The sequence below is a fragment of the Meles meles genome, chromosome 6 (assembly GCF_922984935.1).
Source record: "Meles meles chromosome 6, mMelMel3.1 paternal haplotype, whole genome shotgun sequence".
Taxonomy (NCBI): domain Eukaryota; kingdom Metazoa; phylum Chordata; class Mammalia; order Carnivora; family Mustelidae; genus Meles; species Meles meles.
The window spans coordinates 139,249,858-139,275,455 of NC_060071.1; the positions used below are offsets into that span (position 1 = coordinate 139,249,858).

At 42.4% G+C, this 25,598-nt stretch overlaps 1 protein-coding gene across 7 annotated transcripts in view; it reads right to left on the reverse strand.

The window, feature by feature from the left end:
- SIPA1L1 (signal induced proliferation associated 1 like 1) overlaps nucleotides 1–25,598 on the reverse strand; it is a 398,364-nt gene that overhangs the window by 110,034 nt on the left and 262,732 nt on the right. For all 7 annotated transcript variants that reach the window (XM_046008524.1, XM_046008528.1, XM_046008527.1 and 4 more), the window contains 2 exons: nucleotides 11,610–11,740; nucleotides 6,186–6,374 (listed from right to left, as the gene is read on the reverse strand). In XM_046008524.1, the coding sequence (XP_045864480.1) occupies nucleotides 6,186–6,374; nucleotides 11,610–11,740 (320 nt within the window). The remainder of the gene's footprint in view (nucleotides 1–6,185; nucleotides 6,375–11,609; nucleotides 11,741–25,598) is intronic.

Consider the following 25,598-nt stretch of genomic DNA (forward strand, 5'->3'; position numbering starts at 1 on the left):
CTGGTTATTCTCACTGGGTAAGCTGGTCTGCAGCAAACTATTCCATCATTCTTGGACATGAAGACCTTGTTCATTTTTCAAAATCCTCATCATTCACACTTATAGCATTTAACATGATGAATTTCTTAACCACTTCTTAAAAGACTCATCACCACACTATCCCCTAAAAAGAATGTCAAAGAGACTGGAAAAATTCAGTGTTGTGGGCAAAAAATGCCATTAGAAAATTAATCCTCATTCGAAAGTACTAACAAAAATAAAATCACTTTAAAAATGACATGGATACTGGTTGGAAAGTTATTTTAAAAAGATGACTGAGATGCTGTCAAAATTATTTTTATTTGTGCATAGACATATTCTAAGCTATTTTTACCTTAGCGTAACATAAAAAATTTTTATACAAACATGCAATAATCTTCCCTAATGTGCAAAATTTCTCACAAAAATAAAAAGCTTCATATTGTGTATTAAATTGATAATAAATGTACCTGGTTTTGATTTGGCATTAAGACAAATTTCTATTATATAGAAAAAGGCTCTTCATTGCATCATTGTTTGTAATAGGAAAAGACTGGAATCAATCCAAATGTCCATCAATAAGGGAAACTGATAAATTATGGTACAGCAACACAACAGAGTATTATGTAGCCATATAAACAATGGGAAAGCTTTCTTAGATATTGATATAGAAAGATCTCCAAAATCATTACTCAGTGAAAAAGAAAGTGTCCACAGCATGCTATATTCTGTACAAGGAAGAAATAAGACTCTATATGCATATATGATGGTATCTGTATAAAGAAAGACAGACTATATAAGAAACTAGTAAAAGGGTAACAACTATGTAGGAAGAGAGGGGAGGAAATAGAACAGAGTAGGAATGGGATCCCTCAAAGTAAACATAATTAGTTTGATTTCTGCACCATTTGAAGATATTAGCTAGTTAAGTCCCGTAGGAAAGAAACCAGTTTAGACTTTTGTTCTAAAGCTGAATTTAAAACACAATCCACAATTTAAAGACAAGACTGAAATATCTGCACTGCATTACCCTTTTGGACAGTGAACCAGAGAATCCTCACTGCATGTCTTTACCATGCTCAAATCCATCCTGCAAACTGCAGTCCCACCATGGCCAAATGTCTTCCAAATGTCACTGCTATCAGCTGGGATAATCAGAGAATCTTCCCACTGGACAGGACTCGAACCAGTCATCCAACCCATCCTCAGCCCGGCACAAGAGCATGGATGAGCCAGGGCAGATTAGTTGTGAAGAGATGAAATAAAGCTACAAATGTCACTGCCTTCTTCCTCTGGCCTGATGATGGTCATGTGTATTTCCCTCCTGATAACAGACATAATAGGTCCATGAGTGGTTTAGAACCAAAGTGGTGGCCATCTGAATTTAATTGGGCACTAGCAGTTATCATAATCTAAAAGAATAAAATCTCAGAAATGGTAATTGTTCTGCCAAAGCTTCATTCATATAAAAGGGGTTTTGGGAAAGATGTTTTCCTTATGGTTCATTCTTTAAATCCGGCTGCCTGAATCAAAGAACAAAGTGGCTGGTCAAACTCATTTATCCTCAATAAAATAATGCAACGTGGCAATGAATATCCTCTGTCAGCACAGAATTTCATCCATATCTTTAATCAAAGAATCAGTGCTATTCATTATCAAATAACATTTGCTTCTTTCCTTAACATTTCTTCTTGAAATAAATATTGCAGGCCTAATTAGATATGATCATTTTCCCCTTTAACTTCAATAACTTGAGGGATAAGTTTTTAAGGAATTGAAAGCCCAATAAATATTTTCATTTCTTTGCATTTTTAATAATTATCTAGAAAAACAGTGGAGATACTCACTTAGGTAAAACCACTACCATGTACATGAAACTTGACATTTCCTAATGAAACAGGACTACCGATTCTCTCTACTGCAAACTGGCAACTGTAATTTAATATGTTCTATTTAATACCAGACGCCGAAGCCAGCAGCAGTACTGCTTGGAGCAGTCTTTCCAGACAGGGTGTTCAGTGCACTGCGTAAGAGTGAAGGCTCTGGAATTCAAATGCCTGTACTCAGGACGGCTGCCACCAGACCCTAACTGTGAATGGTGGGGTCTTTTGGCCTCTTTGTGCCTCAGTGCTCTTGTCTGTAGAAAAAGAACAATAACAGCACAGATACCAAAGGATTCTGAGGACTAATTAAAATAATTCATGTAAATTGCTTCACAGGATGCCTGGCTTGGTCACTGCTCAATAAAAAAAAAAAATATCTATTTTTATTACTCTTAAATATGCCTCCCATTCCTGTGCAGCTAGGCTGTCCGCTGCTGTAACCACACTCTGGTTCCATCCCTCTGTGCTTTGTTCTTACTGTTCTGGGTCTCGATCACCGCCCTGAGCAAACCCTCCTCCCTTCCATGGCCCATCTTGGGAACAGGCCTCATCAGTCATGGCTTGGCCCTGTTGGCCTGCACCTCCGTTGCTCTTTGTTTGCAATTCTCTTTATTATACTCATTATATTAAACCTGACTTTCATTATAGTAATTTATGACCTTGTCTCCTTCATGGGTAAGGACTGTGTCTTACTAGCCTATTTATTCTCCATAGTATTTAACAATCCGCAGAGAGTGGTTCTCAATAAGTATTTATTAGATTTGAAACAGTTGTGCTTACCTATGACCATGAACATAACATATTATCCGGACGGTACTAGCAGTGCTCTCATGGGATGCTCACAAAGGTTAAATGAGATAGTGCATGTAACGGGCCACTAACAAGCTAATATTTTATCATTATCAACCACAGCTAATAGTTCTTTGGAGCACATCATGTGCCCAGCACAGGGGCTTTCCATTCCCTTTGCACAGAGTAGATGAGATAAAGGTGTTTTTAAGTGACTGATGAAGAAAATGGCTCTGACAGGGCAAATTTAAAAGTTAACTATTAGCTGTATTATTTAAAAGTTGGCCTGAAGAGATCATGAAATTCCTGATATTTTACAGCACAGTTTTGAGTATCTAAATAATTCAAGACATGCAGAAGTATAAAAACTTGCAAATCGTAAAAACAAAGGGCAGTATTCTGCAAATGTGTATACCCATTGGCCAGGACTATTAAGGGAAAACAGCACTGAGAACTTCTGAAAGTCTCAATCTTCTCAAGCGTAAAATGGGCCAATAATTAGAAGCCCTGTGCAGGGCACTGTAAGAGTAAGTCAGGACACGTGCTAACATGCTTACGGCAGTGCACTAAGTAAACATACATGCTGATCTAATTTATTTTTATCATAAATGATGTTCTCAATTATCTAATAAGTGAAGGTCTAGCTAGGACCAAGATGGATAAACTAAATCCAGAACTGATCCAAATTTTCTGAGTCACAGTCTGTTCTAAATTATTGACAGTGTGAAATCACTGGTAGGGTATTGCCCTGTCTAGGACAATGGAAATGGACATCAATAAATAGTGAGAGCCCAAAAAGGTATCAGGAAGGAGAATGTGAAAGCTCAGAGAAGTCACATATAAAATGTGGAAAAGCATATATTCATTTTCTAAAACCTCAGAAATTAAAACACCTTCAATTCCCACAAACACATTAGCCTAATCAAACGAAAACCACATTTTTTATATTTTTGTGAAATGCTTTCTTTCATATATTACAGATATAATTTTAATTTGTTCTATTCCTTTCAGCTTTTTAGAAGTGGTAAAATGAAAAAATAAAGCGCCAGAGATCTGAAAGGCAAAATGTCACAATGAAGCAAGCACACAGTGTTTTCTTTCTCCAAGCATAATCATGTATTCTGTTTAAAGGAAAAAAGATACTAAAGGAATTGCTTCAATAAAACTAAAGGGGAGATCTAGAAGTTCTTTTCAGTGAGTCTAGTTTCCTGATATCATTCTATGAATCTTTTAAAATGTAAGGATGTACAAAGTATGAAATTTTTAAAAATGATGACATGGACGGAAACAGAAAATGCTTTGCAATGATTCAACTGTGTAATCCACTGCACTTAGATGCATTTCTTTTTAAAAATCTGTATATATAAACGCATGAAAATAATCATTTTCTCAGAATGATTCCAAGGCCTTAATGAGATTTCCTACCAAAAAAAAAAAAAAAATGACTCCCCAGACTAAACGCTCAAGTATGCATGTCATCTGCTTTTTATCAGCACAATCCTGGCTTTGAACGCTATGGAGATAGAAATGAAAAGACAGAGGCCAAGGGAGTTGGGGGTTGGGAGGAGTGGGGTGTGGGGAGGTGCTCCTTAGTCCAGATTTAGAGCTGTAGATTAGAATAGCAGGCTTTAAACTTCTGGGTTTTACTGCCTAGTAAAATGTCCAAAATAAAACTGGGGAGACTACCCTAGGTTGCCAAATTTTAATTTCTCAGATGAAAGGCATTAAAGAAACAACTAACACATATTATCATCAATAATTTATGAAGGAAAGGATATTTTAATAACCCCGAAGAATAAGCAGCCCATAATTGAAGCATGGGCAGTTTTGTGAATTAAATAAATTTAGCTTTAAGTTAAACTCACTAAACAGCGTTCTTATCTTTTTGATAAGATTGATGGGACCAGAAAGTGTTCATCATTGACAGAGGGCATAAGATGGGCCAGAGACCACACAAGATGTATATAATCAGGGCACCCACTTTTTCCTGAATATGGGTACAACAACAGAAAAATGGCAAAAAATACCTCCCTTCTACCAAATAACCTATTCTAATGTAGGGTTTAGAATGTTCAATTTGTGATTACATTATCAGTGTCTAAATATAATTCTCCTTGAAAAGCATAGTAACTGAAAAGACTGAATCCATAAAGTAGAACCTAATCCTCATTTTTCTATTCCTCCTCTGTTAGACTGAATTTCAGAACACTTACTAGAAAACAGCCCCCAAACAGTTGAGCTTACTGGTACATCAGTGGTCTTCCGAAGCATTCCAAGTGTGCCTGATTTGAATGTTATTAACGTGGACACGCAGAGCCTACTTGAAATCTATGTACAGAACAGACATCGGCTGAGCTCTCTGACAAGTAAAGTGAATGGACAGAGAGGGTATTGGTTTGAAAAGTCATGTCCAGCCATTGGCTCCTAACATATCCCTACCTCCTGGCTGACTTAAAAGGGTACACCTTAAAATGGATTTTTTTTTAAACTCCTAGTCATTTTAACACTGTCGGAATTTTTGGTTAATTAAGGAGATGCCATCAAAATTTGTTCATAAAATGGCATTCAATAAGTGGACCAATTTTATATTTGGAGGAATTTTTTTTATTGCAATAGTAAAGCTATAATTAGTCATAGCGCCAGGATGTAATATGGCTGAAATGTTCAAAGATGTTCAAAGAGAGAGTCAGAGTATATAAATACAGCATCTAACACAACTAGCCCAGATGCTCAAACTATTCCAAGCAGAATGTGGGCACATCCCTGGTTAGTGGATTTTCCAGAGCATAACTTTCTGTTCTCTATCCTTTTGTTGTCTCTGTGTGGATTATCCTATCAACCATCTGCATCTTGACCAAATGGCCACACACTAAGGTACAGGAAGTTTGGAAGTGAGAAAATCTTGAGCATTTTCCTTTTGTGGCTAATTAGGGCACAGATTTTTAAAATCTTGGCTAGCATACATCTTCGGTGGTATAAATAGACTTTTGAAAACTAAAGCGATTAAGAACGGCATGGTATGGTGGCTAACAGCACAGGCTTCGAACTTACTGTGTGAACCTGGGCCTATACTCAATCTCCTGAGCCTCAGGGTCCTCATCTCTAAGATGGGGATAATAATGGTGCCATTCTTATGGGGTTGGGAGAATAAAACGGGTAACACATTTAAAGCACTTAAAACAGAGCCTCTTGTTACTACTACTACTTATTCCTACAGTATCTGAAAAATTCACTGCATTTATGGAAGATTTTATAGTGAAAGAGTTTATACTGAACACAGTTTAAGAACTGTATCTATCAATTCAGACAGAAAATTTTATCAGATGAGAAATGTTCAGAGAGTTAAGGAGAAAATGAGTAATTGCAAAGAGACTATCCTTTGTCATAAATGGTATCAGTTTTTCCTGTCAAAAAAGAAATATCGAGGTCTGTATTCTGGAAACCTAGCAGTTAATCTGAGCAGCAAGAATGCCCTCCTCCAGAAGTCAAACTCACCCCTTGTTCATCCAGTTTCATGAGTTGCTCCGTGACCTTGGGAGTGTTGAAGGCCAACCTCAGGCACTGGACGTTGAGCTCAGGAATCACATGTTCCAGCACTTCCTTCAGGGGCAGTCCTCTGGCTGTCGAGTGCTTGGCTGTTGAGGGAATGGCATCCTCCAGGACTGAGCCTCTCAGTGTCATGAGCTGAAAGACAGACACGCACTCCGCTGAGGACTCTGGGTGTGGGAAAGACGTAAGTACATCGAACGCTACCGCCTAGGGTAAGGGGCTGCTGAGGAGCAGGGAAGGACTTCTGAAGGGGAAGCTGGTGAGGGAGAAAGAATGAATGGAGGGATGGAAGAAGTCTGTGTGTGAAAGGAGGCCAACACTTCCAAGACCCAGCCAAGTCCAAAGGCACTCATCATCAAACCTTTCAGGGACACCTACTTAAAAACCAGATACAGCATTTCCTTAGAGAGCTCAATAAGATCAAGGTCTTTATATGGCTGTAAAACACCACTAACCAAATTAAGAAGGACATATCCCAGAGAAATATCGGAAGAATAAAGGCTCAGGACTTAGATGTTATACCTTTCTTATATTTTATATTACATTATTTTACCACGCAATTATTTTATATTACATTACAAAATTTTATTACATTATTTTATTACAAAAGAAAAAGGGAAGGATAAAGTTTTAAATTTCGTAACATATTGCTCACAAGCATATACTATTTATATTCCCAAATTCTACGATAATAAGACTATGACTGCAGCTACTACAGCAGCCTAGACAATAGCACTGAAAATCACTTTAGATTCCCCCCCTTTTTTTAAAGATTTTATTTACTTATTTGACAGACAGAGATCACAAGTAGGCAGAGGCAGGTGGGGGAGGGGAGCAGGCTCCCTGCTGAGCAGAGAGCCCAATGCAGGGCTCAATCCCGCATCTCAGGGATCATGACCTGAGCCGAAGGCAGAGGTTTTAACCCGCTGATCCACCCAGACACCCCAAGATTTCCCCTTATTTCTTAAAACACTTTCCATTATTATGAAATATAAACATCACCAAAGAAATTTCTCCATGCAATGATGACTTGTTGGAGTAAACATGAAGCCTAGAGGAGTCTTAATTCCCAGAAAAGTGTCACGCAGCAAAGCTGTTACTATAATGTAAACACTGTATGGTGGCCTAAGAAAAAACCCCATCGCACTGAACACCTTCCCATGAAGCCAGCAGGTCACCAGGCACCGACTGCAGCAGGTGTGGCCAGCTGACAGAGGAAGGCGTGCCTGTGGACCGCCAGGTGTGCTGTGTGCGAGGGGGAGAGGGAAGCAGCCCACAGTGGCAATTCAGAAGACTGAATTTGCTAAGAAAAGCGTAACAAGCTCAGGTTCTAAGAGAGTCCAAAGGCAGAGTATGGGATGTTGTGGCTCAGTGCATAAGAAAAGGCCCTCACGGAAGGCCTGGCACTAAAAAGGGGCCAAGAAATGGGGGGGGTGTAAATTCTGTAAAAGAGCATGTGGGAGAGCGAAGGAAGAACAGGATATGGGGTGGAAAGAGCCACCACAGTGGCGGAGCAGGATCTGAGGGGAGCGCCCGGGGAGGGCAGGCAGGGAAGCCGGGGGCCCAGGAGCACGAGTGCGTGCGTGAGGGGGCTGCACCCTGTCAGGCTCCCCCACGGAGCCCGAGACCTCGTCTGAATAGGGAAGAGGACATGTACCCTAAGACGAACTGCAGGAGGAAGAAGCCGCAGGCAGACAGTCCAGCTGGAAGGAAGCTGTTAGGAGGCTCAGCAATCAGGCAAAGGGGGCATGATACACAGTTACCAGGGAAATGGAAACCAAAGGAACAGGCACCAGAGACATCAAATCTCTAACATTTCCCAGCTGATGGGGAAGAGAGAGAAGGGCAGGAAAAGCAAAATTGACCAGCATCTTGCTCTCAATACAAGAACAAGGTACTATCCATTTAATTAATATCTTTTTTTTCATTTACAAATAGTTTGTTTTCAAATAACACTTGTGTAATAAAAACATCATTTTTCCTATGATTTAATATGAAATTTGACAGAAATGTTTTCTGGGGCTTTCTTCTATTTGTGTTTTAAATCATGGGAAACTGCGGAACAACCCAGTTACTGTGCCCCTGCTTCCACGGGACCACCTGTGTCTGGGGACAGGAAGCTACACAGGCTGAAGTCTGTTCAGTGGAGAAACCAAGACCAGGAAGGCTAATCCTGCACCACAGAAAGATAGCAGCTCACCTCAAGGAAACCAAAGCAGAGGAAAAAAAGACAGACTCATTTTTTCTATCTGGATCACTAGCATTGATGCCATTTTTCTTAACCCTTTCTAGAGACAAGACAAGGATCTTAAGAAGTCCTGGTGCACCTTTGCTTAAAAACATTCACATACTGTAAGGTTTTGTTCATAAACTGTCAGGCTTACAAATATGTTTATGTTTTCCTGTTTAGGTTGTGCACTGATGATTTCTACTGAAATGCAAGAGGAAACAGCGAAGTGTCTGTCAGACAGGGACCGGCATCTCGAGGTATTTCTCTCAAAGGACTTTTGTTAGTTAATTTTTGTGAAAAGCCTAACTAAGATATTATAGTTAAACCACATTTAAAGATGACTTTGATCAGAAAGGAAAAAGTTAACATGAAAGCTAGGGACACTTCATTACATACACATTAGAGAGGACAGGAAGGAGACGGAGAGGAAAGGAGAACACGACCTAGGATTCTACCCATTAGAGGTGTAGTCATGAACCACTCAAGCAACAGCCCCACCTTCATGGGGCTTAAATTCTCGTGGGAGAGACAGAAAACAAACAAAATAAAAAGTACTGCGTGAGAGGTAGTATTAAATGTTCATGAAAAAAATAAAGCCTAGCATGAGACATGAAATGTGATGTGTAGGAGTAGAAATTTTAGATCCAGCGGCCAAAGAAGGCCCCTGTGATTTATGTGTAAAGGTCAAGAGGAAATGAGAGAGCTGCAGCCGGAGGATGCCAGGGGAAGGACTCTGCAGGACAGAGGAATAAGGAGTAGCTGAGCCCTGAGGCAGAGGCACTGAGGTACCTCCCAGGGGAAGGAAGCCTAAATTAGCAAGGACACTGAGTGGCTTTTACTCAGGAGATGGGAAACCTTTAAAGGATTTTGCACTGAGGAATGACAGATCTGGATTACATTTCTAAAGAATCCCTGCAGGGCTTTAAAGGCAGAGCAGGAAGAAAGGCTCTCAGAGAAAGAGGATGGTGGCCTGGCCCAAACCAAGGTGGTGGGATGAAAGAAGGGGTTGAATTCTGGGCATATTGTGAAGATGGAGTCAACAAGCTTTGCTGACAGACCAGACTGGGAGTTAGGAGGCTAGGAGGAGACAGGAGTCCAGTGTGACTAAGTTTCTGGTCTGAACAACTTTAGTAACAGAGCTGTCAGTCAAACATTAATTTGAACATAAAAATAAGTGATGACGGTGTCTTACAGCAGGAACAACATTTGACTTGGATGTTCCAGTCAAGGGCTCAGGCAATGGACCCAAGGGACCATGGGACGGGCTAGCAGGAAGAGGACGGAACTGTCAGAGCAGAGAAGTGGGGGTGGGGAGGGTTGTGTGTGCAGGTTGAACAGGGGGCCCAGGCAGCAGGGGATGAAAGGACAGCAGTTAAGCCTGGAGGGGGAGGAGAGGCTGGGACCAGACAGGCAAGAGCTGCAAAGCAAACTGCAGGGGACAGTCATGGAGACCAGTGACAGGAGTCAGGGAGGAATCCCTCTTAGAAAACTCTGCCCTCTGACGTCATGTATGGTAGGAACTGGAGTGGCCCTGGGAGGGGAAACAGGTAGGAACAGGAGGACAAAAAGCCCAGAAGTAAAGAAACAGGCTGACAGGAATCCAAGAAGGCAGAAAGAGGCAACTACCTACATCCAGCTTCAAAAACAGTGTTTTCTCTGTGCTTTTTATGTTCAACAAAACCTGCTTAGCGATTAGCTCTGGTTAAGAGAAAAAGTACAGTGGGGCGTGTGAGCTCTTCAGTTCTCTGTGGCCACTACGTACAATCCGTTAGATACTGAAGGCATGCATTTAAAAATCCTATTTTTAATTTCCCCAGAGTTCAAGCTGAAGAACAATTACTAAGCCAACCCCTGAAACCTGCCTTGTATCCAACAGGGGAAATGAAGTAAATGTCCTATTTAAACTGGTTTCAAAACCATTATTTTCTAGCTACCTCAGCAGGGTACTGGGCATCGATGCACATCAGCAATCCTACAGTGAATGTGGTGCAGAGAGGCAGTAACAAATTTGTAACTGGCACAACTGTGCCTTTAGAAAGAAAACAAAGGCGAAACCTCACGGTCCCAAACTTGTTCAAGAGTTTACAACAGGGGCGCCTGGGTGGTTCAGTGGTTTAAGCCGCTGCCTTCGGCTCAGGTCATGACCTCGGGGTCCTGGGATCGAGTCCCTCATCGGGCTCTCTGCTTGGCGGGGAGCCTGCTTCCCTCTCACTCTCTCTGCCTGCCTCTCTGCCTATTGTGATCTCTCTCTGTCAAATAAATAAACAAAATCTTAAAAAAAAAAAAAAGAGTTTACAACAACAGCACCACCAACAAAAACTGCTTTGGTGGCTATTTCGTTTTTCCTTTTCTTTTTCTTCTCTTCTCTTCTCTTCTCTTTTCTTTTCTTTATTTGACAGAGAGAAATCACAAGCAGGCAGAGAGAGAGGAGGAAGCAGGCTCCCTGCGGAGCAGAGAGCCCGATGCGGGGCTCGATCCCAAGACCTTGAGATCATGACCTGAGCCGAAGGCAGAGGCTTTAACCCACTGAGCCACCCAGGCGCCCCTCTTTTTCTTTTAAAAGAAAAATTCACACATGATGTGTGCTCCGAGTCCTAGAGAGCCCCAAGAGCCGGTCTCCTATGCTGTGAGGTAGCCTCGGGTTCGCCGGGTCCCTTGGAGTCTCCTGACAGCTGGGGAACAGGCCCAGGGGGTGGCCAAGCAGAAGTGGAAAAAGAAACGTCTCTTTCCCTCTTCTTGGGTCAAAAACTGTCCTAAGCAACAGTGTGGAAGAGTGAGTTAACTCTTGGGTGACCCCCTCTCACCTGTCAGGCCGCTGGCTCAGGGCTGCCTGGCTGCCCGGGCACTGTACACAATATCCACTTTGGAATCTTGAGGACTCCAGCTTCCTGGGGCCACACTTATCTGAGTATCTTTCTCCAAATCAAAACCCCCCATTCATTTATCGCATCTACCCAGGGTCGATGGAAAGGGAGGATTCAGATCCAACTGTGATGTGCACCCCCATCCCCAGAAGAACAGATGAACGGGGCCTTGGCAGATTCTGAGACCCGGGCATCTCTGTGCTGGTACCTTTCACGGCTGTGTTGTCGCGACTCCTCACTCCGGTCAAGCCTCCGTCTTTCTGGTTTGCAACTTACCTCACTGGTTCTAAAAATGATTCGGTAGTTGTATGGAGATCCATTTTCCTTCGTTTCTTCTGGTTTTTCTCTTCGAATGCTCACAGCCACTGGACCAAGATTCTCATCGGCCCCAAAGTAGTTCCAGTGTTCTTGGGTAAAAGTAAGACAAAGCAAAATTAGAAAACGGACACGTCACTTTAAAAATGTTACATTCTGCCTGATATTTAGATCGCTCAGAAGTTATGTCAATAAAATGTAAACACATTTAGCAAATATTCCTCAGTGAGTTATAAAAACAGAGATTTAGCTATACAAGTTTGGTCTCAGGGGAGGTAACACTGAAGAGCGCTGGCCTGTTAAGTGTCTTTTTTTTTCTTTAAACTACTCTGCAACTTACTACTTTATTATTATTATTATTATTACTATTTTAAGAGATTTGTGTTCCGTCCCCTCTAGTCTACCATTTAAATAGGCTACACTGTGTGGGCTTCCTTGCCTAAGGGAAGGTTTGTGCCAGTGCTTCTTAGCTTCTGTTAAACAAAAAAACAGAAAAAAACCCCAACACCTCTTGAGAACAGAGACTGAGGATTGAGGGTTCCCCCCCAGATTAAAAAAGACTTCCCAGGGGGCATCTGGGTGGTTCAGTCAGTTAAGCATCAGGTCATGATCTCAAGGGCCTGGGATCAAGCCCTGCACCGCCTCCCGCAATGGCCCTGCCTCTGCTCAGCAGGGAGTCTGCTTCTCCCTCTCCCTCTGCTCTGCCCCCAACTTATGTTCTCTCTCTCAAATAAGTAAGCAAAAATCTTTAAAGGAAAAAAAAAAAAAAAGACTTCCTAGAACAGGAGAGAGGAGAAAGGACTGGGAGTCACTGAGCCACACTGTCTCCCAGCAAGAGATCTACAGAGGAAAGAGCTTCTAGGAGCCAGAAGCTGAGGCCCAGTGCTCTGGGCCTCACCAGTGGTTCCCATGCAGTGAGCACCAGAGCCATCCTGCAAAGCCATGAACCCGAAGGGCACATTTGGGGTGGGTAAGAGCTCTCTCCTGGGTAAGCAGCGTAGCCAGATGACTGACGATTCAGGGCCCTTTCCTCAATGTACTGGCCCAGCACATGACCCCAAACCCTGGCACAGCCTGGGGGGTGAGGGGGAAGCCACCAAATGACTGGTGCTGAATTCCTTCCTCTTGACCGGAGCGGAAGTCAGGATCAAAATTAAGTTAATTAACAGAAAAAACTTTGAGAATGATATTCGCTATACACTAAGTATATAATTCTCTAAAAAAGTTAAAATTGTTGATACATACATGACATTTTCACAGATGAGGAAGCCCGTAAAACACAGAAATAATATGAAAAGCTAAAAAGCTAAAGTAGCTAACTTGTTTTTCGAACCTTCACAATACTTTACATTGTCCTAGCTCATTTACATGTGACATGGCTAGATGACGGAGTCATGACATGGTAAGTCACCCTCATACAAAATACACACATTTGAAAATACACGTCATTTCCATATGAGATATAAAAGCATTTAAAAACCCATGAGAAGAAGAAGAAATAACGGCATAAAATGTCTAATCGTGTAGTCTTAAAATTCAGATAATGCAGATGAAGACACTTTGCAGGTACTAAAGAGGGATTATATAAGGACATAGGAGGGCTCTCCAAGAATACTGTCATAATCCATGGAAATTCAAAATGAGAAAACTCAGTGGGAATAGAGGCACCGAACATCTCATAGGTGGGCAACTGAGAAGCGACCTGACAGGCGTCACGAAATCTGTGTACAAACACTCATGTACACTCTCAAAGCACAGCCCGTGAGAATCGTCACACTCAGCGGCTGTCTCCTCTTACTCTGCACCTCAGTTTAGTGAGCCTGGAGGTCTGGTCTTCAAGCTCGCGGCTTTACTTCAGAGGTGGAATCCTTCCAGATGTTGACAACGTCCTGACACAGGCTTGCATGCAGCAAGCGATGTGACAGAACAACAGACAAGGAGGAAGAAAACCAAGGCAGGAGACAGAAATCGTATGAAAAAGCGTACGAGAACTTAAAGGAAACAAGACAGCGGTCTGGGGCCATTGAGAGAAGGAGCACTTGAGCATTTTACTGCCGCGGCACAGGACTACATCGAGCCAGTGTCCGAGAGGAGCAGGGGCCACGTACGTTACAGTCTGCTCCTTGCACTTTGGGGATCAGACTGCAGTCCAGCTCTCTACAAAGTCCTCCAACACACCCCACAGTCCTCAGGAAGGCGGGTGAGTTCGCCGTTCTCTGCGGCTGAGGACGTTCGGGGCTGCTCTCAGTTCCCTGCTGGTAACCTCAGCAGCCCTCAAGCTGTCCCCAGGCAGCTCTCGCTCCCCCTCCCCAGAGCAGACACGGCAAAGCTCCTCTGTTCTCCTTCCACTTCCCCCAACTACCTTCTCCTTGGTCTCAGCAAATGACAACAACTGTCTACACCACAAGGAAAAAGAAGCCACATCAGAAGCAAGCATCCTCACTGTCCGCCATCATACACACAACCTGACCGGGATCCAGACCTGTGTTCCTTTTCTTTACAGTCCCAAACCCGACCTCCCCCGCAATTCTGGCCTCCATTCATTGCACCTTCCCTGGGACTCTGAAGCCTTGAACCCCCCTCTTCAACTTCAGTGTCGCTCTCTCTCTTTTTCGTCATTCCCATTATCACTGAATCAGGCTCATGTCTCCGTCTTTAAATATAAAACTTGTCCTCAAGTCCTTATCACCCTTCCGGTTCTCTCCTTTGTCTTTGCTTCCACTGGCAACCTCCTGAAAGGGCTGCCTAGTTCCTCACCTCCGAACTACTACAATCCGACTCTCATCACATAGCCACCACGGACAGCTTTCACTAAAGCAAACAGATCATTTTGGTCCTTATCGTGCTCCAATTCTCTAAAACATCTGGCACAGATGATCATTTTCTCTAGAAACACACTCACCTCCCAGCTTCTGTGACACCACCTCTGCCTGTCGTTCTTCTGCCACTCTGGCGGGTCTTACTCTGTTGCCCTTCCTCTTCCCATCATGAATATTCCACCCATGCCCAGAAAGAACTTCTACTGTCACCTCTAAAGAGTCTAGGTGCCCACTACAGACATCTCGAATCCCCCCACCCATACCTTCACATCTTCCCAATGGGACTCTGTCTGTCCGTGAGCATCTGCAAACAAGAACTCATTACCATCCTCACAAACCCGCACAGCTCTCTCTGCAGTCCCAATTTTTACAATTGCCACATTCACCTAGCTGTCCAGGCCAGACCCCCTGGGAATTCCAGCTCCTAAATAGCTCTCAAATCTACCTACCTTCTTTCCCATCCCTCAGCCATCTAGACATCTGTGGGTCTTCTAATTAGTTTCGCACCATTAGCCAGATAATCCTTCTAAAAATGCAGACCTGACCATCACTATTAAGTTTTAAATGCTCTGGTTTCCCAAGGGTCCTTGGATACTTTCCATGCCTTCCCAAAGGCCCTCTCAGCCTGTCGTGAGCCTGTCACTCCAGTTCCAAGTCAGACTGCTCCATGATCCTTCCAAACCCACTATACCGAATTTTTCTCAGTTGTCCAAACATCACTATGCCCTTTCTCACCTAAAAGACTGTCTAGAACATTCTTCCAACAGCTCTGCCTTATTTGACTAAGTCCCCTCACCCTGCAGGTCTCAAATGAAATGCTGTCTAGACAGTCTCTAAAATATGGCAACACTGGAGCAAAATCAAAGTGTTTACTCTGCGTGTCTATTCCACAACTTCATTTCAAAGGAAGAATTCAGAAAAGGACAAATCACTGAAGTGAAGTATTTCATATATTTCAAATACAAAAATTTAGAAATATTATTAGGACCCCCAAAATATAAATTCATCATAATGTAAATATTAAACCCTATCACTTTAGTATAAATTGGCAGATAAAATTAGTGTTACTCTGGAAAAAAAAAACTAAACCTTATATAAAAATGAGGAATATTTATAAAACAGGAAAGTCTGAGTGTTTTAATCGGTTAAAGATTATTTAGAGTCCTGACCATACTTTTTTTTTTTTTTTTTTTTTTGCAGTTTTTCACAGCTATTGAGTTGGGGGAATGTCCATGAGATAATTAGAACTAATTTCTAATATTTTCTTCAGACTCTATCTTCAAACCCATTTCTGGTTTGATAACTCTAGCAGAGCTTCTTAAACTTACATTCTGTTTTGTTTTGTTTTCCTTGAAAGAGAGCTCTAGCTATTATTTCCAAGAAAGCATTTCCATTTGTTGAACTACTTCAGTTTCACTGGGGTAGATGGAAATCTTGGTCTGGTTTCTGGTGTTAAATTCACTACTATCATGATCAGACACTGCTTGTTTCAAAATGTCTTTCCATTTGAGTGAGAATTATTCACACAATAAAAGCCTTGTTTCCTGCTCCCGAGGATTAGAGAGCTCTAGAAACATACCCTCTCTACACGAACATAAGTTTATTCAGTTCAAAATCCTAATGCACTGTGTAACTCTCTGACAGCAGAATTCAGTATGTCACCTTAAATCAAAATTTCTGCATCCTTACACTTTGATGTCAAGACAAATGACTGATTTTTTCTTTTAAAACTGAAATACCAGCCTTTGAAGGCTATCTTATCTGGTCCTTCTGGCCAGTCTGGGCTCTTCCTGTCCTTCAAGCTCAGTGGACTCAAACCTTCCTCCCAGCAGCCATCTACCTACACGTTTTGCTAGTAGAGTTATTCAACTGCAGAGAGTTCTTCCAGCCAGACCCGCAAATCAACTCCATCTTTTGCAGGAATGGAAGGGGGGTGATAGGGGAACAAGAACGGGAGAGTTACAGAAGAGGAGGGTTACAGAGAAGCCAAAAGCCTGTGATGGGACAAATCAGGATGACAAAGTCTGAGGGAGGAGAGACGAAGGGAAGAGGAACTGGATATTCAAGTATGATGGGTAAATGGACTGATGGAGGCATTGAAATACAGGTGTTGGGCCACCAAAGCTAATGACATTTTAGTGCCAGCATACGGGAATGCCAAAAACCAATACCATAAACACTCTGTCAGAATGATATAAAGCAAGGAAGTGAGGCACTGTGCCAAGTATTCTATCTAATATTCATGTCCACCATGGAAATATAGGTATTTCCTTCTTTTCTATAGATGTGGCAGCTATGATTTAGAGAGAATAAGTTGCCACCCAGCCACGAGCAACTAGCCGTACCAGATTTCCAACACTTGATTTTAACTGATTTCAAAACTCATTTTTAGCCATTTTATATTAACATTATCTTCCAAAAGTTTCAGAAATTATATTATGAATACAAAAAAGTCTAATAAAATTTGAGGCCTAAAGGGATTAACTAGCCAGATCATGCCTAAAGAAAGCTTTATTGAGCTCCAATTGTTCAAGTGGCTAGAAGGGCAATTTTGGAATTTTGGATTGGTTTAATATTCCCAAAAAACATGTAGATTATTTAAAACATCTTAATCAGAAATCTGAGAATATCTAAAATCAGATTTTTTTAAAATAAAGAGCTGGTATCAAACAAAAGCGTTATTCCTTGACGTGCTGTAAGTCAAGGCTTCGCTGTGTTCAAAGGGAGAGATATTAACGTTTTATCCATTGATGGTTGATTCCCCCGCCCCCGCCTGCATTTTCTATATTTAACACCTAAACAAACGTTTAGCCTGAAGTTTAGTTCTGGTTCCTGAGTTTTAACAAAGATGATACCAAGAGTGCCAATGAGCAGTTCCGCCATCATCAGAACAATCTGCATAAAGAACTATATATTTTGGTTGACACATTCACAATAATAAGTAATTTCACATTCTGAGAAAGGGGAAGTACTAAGTAGTTCAAAGCACCAAGTAATTAGATCAAGTACAGTCCCATTACCTGGTTATGAGCTGTGTACAAGGTAAAAAAATTAAAAAATAAAAAATAAATAAGCCTGGTATTTTATCTGTAAAGGGTGACGGGAAAATACAATCACAGGAGTTACAGGGTTCAACACGCAATCTTTGTGTTGGTCTTCACGGTATTTGCAGACTCCGTATTAGTACTTCAGTTGTACATTTCTCTAGGAAGACCAGTAGAATCTGCACTGTGTGGAATTATGAACAAAACTACGTTTTTTATAAATAATTTGTAAAGTTAAAGTATTTCTTTAAAATTGAGAAATTTATATAGGGAGAACAGACATGATAAACACAAGAGAAAGCAAATGAAACACAGCTACTATTTCACACCTAACAAGCTGGCACCCACATTTGTCAAGTGACAACCGGTGTTTCCCCGAGCGGCCCCACTCATATTCTGTGGCTGGCGCTGTGAACGGACAGCAGCCACTTCAGAAAGCATCGAGAAATACATGCTAACGTCACAAAATTGTTCATATTCTCATCTTAGCTACCCTAACTGCCCGTGCAGAAGGAAAAACGAAGAGCCTTCCATGGTCTCCAGAAAAGGCATCTTAAGTCACCGTGGAAGGGGACACTGAAGGTACTAGCACTGAGCACTCAGACCTGGGCCCCCTATATGGCAGCAGGTGAAAGAATGGACCTGCCAATGACAATTATGTCACCATTTTCAATATTTTTAAGCTATTTTTTCCTAGAACAGTCTACTTCCTGGACTACAAGTGTGCCAGTGGTAGCCGTGGACCTGAATGTGGACCGTCTGTATTTTCCTCAGGCAGAGACTCCAGGTGGAAGGGGGAAGGCCCCTCAACGTAGCATGCCCCTCTCTGCCTGCTGGGTTCAAGTTGTTCAGATGTTCCGTTTTTGTGTAACTTGTCACATCTTAATAAGACTGTACAACTAGGTTAGAAAGAGAGGACCGACCTAAAGTTAGGAAAAAAGCAAGCAAGCAAGCAAGCAACAGCAGCATATTCCGCTTTTTAAAAAATGGAACCCAGGTTTGGCAAAGTAGAGGTAATAAGAGGCCAACTTTTTCAAGAATGGCTCTTTCCGAGAAGTGCACCACTCAGATATTCTCAGTCTCCAGTCCCCAAAGGGCTCATCCTAATTAAAAGGGTGGAGGTTCCATGAGAACTAAATCGCCCAGGACTTTGCATCATAATCAAAAGCAGGTCAGAGTAATGGATGGGGACATTTACACAGGACTGGCCACGTGCCAGAATTCTGTCCCAAAGCATTCTACTAAGCTTATAATTATTGTTGCATAAGAGTAATTGTGCACATTTACAAAGTACAGAGTGCTCTGAAGTTCCAATTCTTTTCCCCATAGATAATTCTTAAAAAGTAAGGTAGTCTACTTGCCAAAACTGCATGAAATGGTGGGGCTTAGGAGAGCACGTGACTAAGCAGCCCATAACAGCCCTGTAACTTGCCAATACAAGGTAGGCTTTAGTATTGTTACACTGACATTAATAAATTGCATCGAAAAGATTAAATAAAAAAGCACAAAGAAAACACTTTTTGAAACAAAAGGAAAATAAAGAGTAATAGACTCAAACTGGGGAAATTTTATTGGTCATTATCTATGACAAATGGCTGACAACTATATTTTTAAAAATTCAAGCTCATTGGGGCACCTGGGTGGCTCAGTGGGTTAAAGCCTCTGTCTTCAGCTCAGGTCATGATCCCAGGGTCCTGGGATCGAGTCGCGCATCGGGCTCTCTGCTCAGTGAGCAGCCTGCTTTCCTCTCTCTCTGCCTGCGTCTCTGCCTACTTGTGATCTCTCTCTGTCGAATAAACATTTAAAAAAAAAAAAATTCAAGCTCATGAGTGATTAAAAGAAATAAAAATATTTTGGGCCTATAGTAAGTAATCAAAAATATAAACTATAAATATTCCGAGTAGGCAAGAAAATTTTCAACTGTACAATCTTAAACATACCAGGCGGACTTTTCTGGTCTATGCTTTCTTATGAGCAACCTGGCAGTAAAAAATCAAGGTTCCTATAAAGTTCACACCATTAGATTTACAGGACTCTACCTTACAGAAATAACTGGGTATGTGGGGGGGAGAGTTACGTAACAACATTCATGTATGGCTGGAGGCTTTTAATCTTGTCTATGGATAGAAATTAGGGTGACCATGAACTTGAATGAAAAAAATATAGATCTTTATTTTCATCAACTTCTAAACAGACACCGCCCATTTCTGTCAATGATAAACATAGGCAACAAACTACAGTACGTGTGACTCTGACACCAAAAGAAACCATAGATATTTGCATGTCACTTGATAGTTGTTGCAGACATATCAAAATGTCAACTATGCTCATCACTACTTTGAAAGTTATCAGACCTGATACTAGATCATTTTGTTAATACAGAAGAAATATATTTATTGGTATCTCACAAAATTTTAAACACTTTTGCAATTGTATTTTAATATGCTTGGATTGCTTTGTATTTTTACTTTAATCTAATTGGAAAAAAAAATTACCCTAAAGTGAATCCATAGGTTTTGCCCAACTGCCAAAGAGGTCAATGGGGGGGGGGGGGGAGACTTAGGACTATCTGATATAAACATTCTGTGTAATAATGAAAAACGGGAAAACCTGAATTTGCAACAGCTGGAAAACTTTAAATGATGGCACAGCCAATTATGGAAGCATGAAAAAATTTATACACTGTATCTAATGATCCTATCTTACTGAAAACATGAATAGGCATGTATTAAGACGACGAAACAAATAAAATCACTAGTAATCCCAAGATTAATTTTCTATAGTTACTATTTTTCTGTAATGAATATATATAACTTCTATAATGGGAAGATCTTCAAAAGTATTTAAAAATGTATTTGGTTTGCAAATGGCCAGTGAGTATTTAAAAAACTGTAAAAGGCTGCATATTAGTGTAACTCTTTACTTTTAATGTTAACACTAATTCAAATGCCAGCTTGGGGGAAAAAAATATATTTAACATCCACATAAGAGAAATTACAATGAAACACCCGTCACTAAGTCAACTTTTTTATACTTAAACACCCTTTGTCCCTCCTTACCAGGGATATTGCAGCAAGAGATCTTCCTATCTAAAAATGCTTTTGAAAGGCTTAGAATAACGTCCCTCAGAGACAGCCAGAAATGCGGCTGAGGGAGAAGTCACTGCTGCTCAGCAGGACAGGGACAATGCAGGGAGTCTCAAACAGTACAGTCACAGACTTGCTGGCTGCCTATACCAGCTGCAGACATTGCCTCTGCTGAGGCTCCTCTGCCATCAAATGCTTCTGCTTGACCCGAACGCAGTTAGAAAGAGGTCTCCGAGGGGGCTCAGTTGATTCAGCATCTGACTCCTAACTTCAGCTCAGGTCATGATCTCCAGGTGGTGGGATCGAGTCCCAGGTCAGGCTCCTTGTTCAACAGGGAGTCTGCTTAAGGATTCTTTCTCCCCCTTCTGTCCCTCCGCCGCCACTCGTGTTCTGTCTCTCCCTCTCTCGCTCTAATAAAATAAAATCTTGGGAGGGTGTGGGAAGAGGTCCCCTGCTGTCCCAAAGATCAGATGGGGATGGCCTCCATGTACAGAGGAAGGGCTCCGTGAGAAAAGCCCAGGAAAGGAACTGATACAATAAAGCAAATATTTCTTGAGCACCTGATTTAGGAGCTCAGGAGGAAGGGTTCACTGGGTGTCTAAAGTCGTAATGAGGTACACGCTTGGAAGACAGGTGAGGCAGGCTTTATGTATCAGGTTGTACTGAAATAATAGATCTAAAGATATTCTTCCCTTGACTCAGCGAAGAGAAGAGCATATGGGAATCCGTAAGCATGGCAGTCATGTTGGTACACTTTGCAGGAAGTTGGGGAAGCACTCCCACTTCCCAAGTGGATAGTTCCTAAGTTAACTACTGTAACTGACCACACCTGAGGTGGTTGTTTTTCCCTTTTCATCTTCTCTACTTTATAGAGAAAAGCTGCAAAAATGGTACAGGGAATTTCCACAGATGATGACACAGCCTCCTCCAATCCTAGCATCTTCTGTGACTCCAGACAATACAATTATCATGATCAGAACCAGGAAATTCAGACGGGTACAACGATTCCATTAACTGATGATTCTATTCAAAGTCCATCACGGTTTCCATATGACTTTTTTGTCCTGAAATCCCGTGCGGCATCCCATGGTGTACTCAGTTACTCCTCCTTAGTCCCCTGCAGTCTCTGACAGCTGCTGGCTCTTTGCTCGCCCCTCTTTCACGACCATGGCACCCTCGCAGAGTACTTCCCAACCCACTGGGGTCTCCCCGGTGGTCTCCCGCGATCGGACTCTGGGCAAGCGAGCCATGTAAATGATGTCCCCTTCCCAGTGCATCAATTCCGGGGTTCAGGGTACGGACCGTGATTCAACTCCATGCAGGTGGCACCTGCCAGTTCTTAGGTTTGCAATACCTTCCGGGAGATACTTTGAGATTATGCACATCCTGCTTCTCGTCACCGGTCACTCACTGATGCTAGCATCTAGCTACCGTGTCTAGTACAGTTCACGATAGTAAAACTCGGTCTCCATACGGGTGTTCTGGGCCTGTGGATCAGCATGGTGGTCCTGGTTAATTCCCACTAAACCACCATGACCACACACAGACTTGTTTGTGGTCTCATTTCCTGAAAAGGGAGGAAAAGGAACTGCCACACATTACTCAGGGCCTGCCGTGGAACACGAGGTCATGCGTGCAGTGGGCCCTCACGGCCTCTCCCGGGTGCCGTAGACAGGGGACACGCTCCACCCCGTGAACTCACAGACCTCACATCGGCACCGAACATTCCCTCAGCTGCGGCACGTTCACGAAACCTGCCGAGGCGGGGGTCCGGGCCTCCAAGGGCTGCTCTGGCCCGCTGTGAGCCCGTGGGTCGCAGGAAGTGCTGAGGGCAGAGGACGACCCGAGGCAACGGCGGGGGCAGGCGCACGACAGGCAGGACCCGACCGGGTGGTCAGGAGAGACGAGAACACAACACGCATGCCCGGAGGCGGAGAGGCAGCCGCACGCAGGCGCCCACGTGGCTCCCATCCTGCACTGCGGTCGTCGCCCCCTCACACTCTGCGCAGCTCTCTGTGCCGGAGGTCGCGCTACCGTTCCGCTTCCTGTCCACGTCCCGCAAGGCGTGCTGGGGACGGGGCGCACGGTGTGGAGGGGGAGCCCGCCGCCCGAGCCAATGCTCCCCGGTCCTGGTTCATAAACAAGACCACCAGACAACTAAGGAAACCAGTATTAGCATGAGAGAGAAAAAGGAGAAAACAGAAAATACAACCCAGAAGATACAGATCAAAGAACTTAGGAGAAGAAATGTCTAATGAACAGCGATGGAGGAATGTGGGTTAGAAAAAGGATAAGCTATTGTCAAACGTAACTACAGGGAAATGAAGATAAGGAGATCCTTGGGATTAAATATACAATTGTTGACAAAAATGAAAGATAACTGCATGCAGAGAGGTGCACACCAGTCCCTCGCCCAGGAGATAAAACTGATAAATACAGAACAGAAACAAAGAGAAATTAAAATTACAAAGCAAAAGCACAGAGGATAAATTCAGAAGTTCCTCCATCCATCTAAATGGATTCCAGAAAAAGAGAAAAAATAAACTGTAGGTTTTTAAAACTATTCAGAAAAAAGTATAATGGTTGAATTATTTCTCATAATTCTCAATTATTTCTCCTAATGCTCAAATGTTTCTCATTTGTCTCAAGATCAGATCACCAATGGCAGACTTTATTATACAGCATGAACACAGGAGCGTGTGCTTCTGTTCTCTGCCAGGCACAGCGTCCATGCTTAATCAATACTATTTAAATGAATGAAGATATAAATATGTACTTTTTTTTCCTAGTAAGCTCTATGCCCCACATGGGGCTTGAACTCATAACTTCTAGATCAAGGGGTACATGCTCTACTGGCTGAGCTAGCCAGGTGCCCCATGAGTACTTGTTGATTTTTTTTTTTTTTTTAATTTGCTTTTAGAGAAAGAATAGGCCCATGTGAGTGAGGGAAAGGGCAGAGGGAGAGAGAGAACCTCGCAGACACCCTACTGACCACAGAGCCTGACTCTGAGCTCTATCTCAGGACCCTGAGATCACAACTCGAGCGGAAACCAAGAGTTGGACACTCAACTGACTGAGCCATGTGGGTGCCTCTACTTGTTGATTTTTAGAACTACTTTAAAAACATGAAGAACACTCTTGCTATTACTAAATAGGATAATGAATTTATGTGTAAGATGAAGATTATAAGCCAAAATATTGGAATTAGAGGGATTACTTTCTCCACTTCTGTATTATTAATTTTTATGAAAAGAATATTATACATTTGTGTGACTTATTGTCAGTGTCCTTTGCCCTCCACGAGAGTGGTCTCTGTTTTGCTTACCATCCCGGTCCCCCACACCTTGCCAAGCATGACGCAGGCACACATGCCTATGTGGCAGCCATAGAGGACATGTAACTCTTGAGTCTCCCTTCCAGAGAGGGCTTACAACGAATTGATTGAGCCACGAGAAATGCAATTAGTTCACAGTCTCTGGCTGTAGCTTCTTTGGATCTGCTAGTTTTCCAACCCAGCCTCCCTTCCTGGACAGCCCCATCCATGAACTGAGCATGCTGGGGCCAAGAGAGCCTGGACTCCTCTAAAGCTTACTCTTCACTCCACTGTATTGCCTACAACTTTGTTAGCTCTGTATCATGGTTTGAGGTTCCCCTTGTCCAATTCTGCTCTTTTCCTGTCAGGGGTCACATCTGCATCATGGACTGAAGGCTTTGCCTGTTCAATTCCACTTCTTCTCCTTTTTTCGTCCCAGGCATATCATCCCCAGGTCCCAAACAAACAACTTGAAAGCCTATACGGTCTCAACATCTGCTTTTCAGAGGATTCAACTTACACAACATATTTGTTACAGTATTAAATTTATGATATAATATAAATTTATACTGTTGCCAAGGTTGGATTATATTTGGCAAAGGCAGGAGATTGGATTTTGACTAAGGTATACTAGAGATGGAGAGACTAAGACACCCATGCTAGAACTTGGACAGGAGGCAATGAGGGCCTTCAGCTGTAGCCCTGGGAACAGGACATAACAGGAAGTTAGCAGCAATCTGAAGACAGACCCAGGGGACCCTCCCAGCTGATGGGAGGTGGAAAATAAGGGGAGAGAGGCATCAAAGAGGCTTCAGTGCTTCAAAGCCAAGTGACTGATGATACCAATGGCATTTATAACAAGCGGGCAGAAGTCAACAATTGTATGCCTGGCTTTGAGTTGTTAACTCATCAGCCATCCAGGTGGAAGCCAGTGACTGATGGTCAGTAAAGTAACTAGGGGGCGCCAGGGCAGCTCAGTCAGTTAAGCTTCCAACTCTTGATCTCAGCCCAGTCTTATCTCAGGGTGTTGATCTCAGGGTAGCAAGTTCAAGCCCTGTGCTGGGCTCCAAAAGAAAGAAAAGAAAGGTAGCTAGAATGGAGGAGAAAGGCTGGGAAGACAGGCATGCATTCGGTTAGAAATATATGTATGCTAATTATCTTTTCCAAAGATAATTTTTTAGGTCATCAATTATAAAGGAAATATATAAATCATGCTGATGAACTAGAAATAAACTATGCAAGTGGAAACAAGGTGCTACTAATGAAGGTTGTACAGTTGAGAATCAAATGTGGTTGTGGGAGCTGAAATAAAACAGGAGACATAGTCAACAAAAGAAGCAAACCAATAAAGTACTAAACCAATAAAGTACTAAACCAATAAAGTACTCCTATCAGCAGAAAGCAGGCATTTAGTAGCTACCAGAAAACAAGTCCTGGCATCACATTCTAAAATAAATTTCTCACATGGAACTTTCCAAAGGGGCTAAAGAATGACATAATGGGCAATGCTTCGTCACCAGTTTTATTGCAACAACAAATTCTGTTTTTATATGACTGGATCTTAAAAAGATGACCTTGAATAAAGTCAAGTGTTTGTGCACATGTGGCTTCTGATGGTTTATCTTCATTTAAAAATAAAGCAGAGGGGGGCGCCTGGGTGGCTCAGTGGGTTAAAGCCTCTGCCTTCG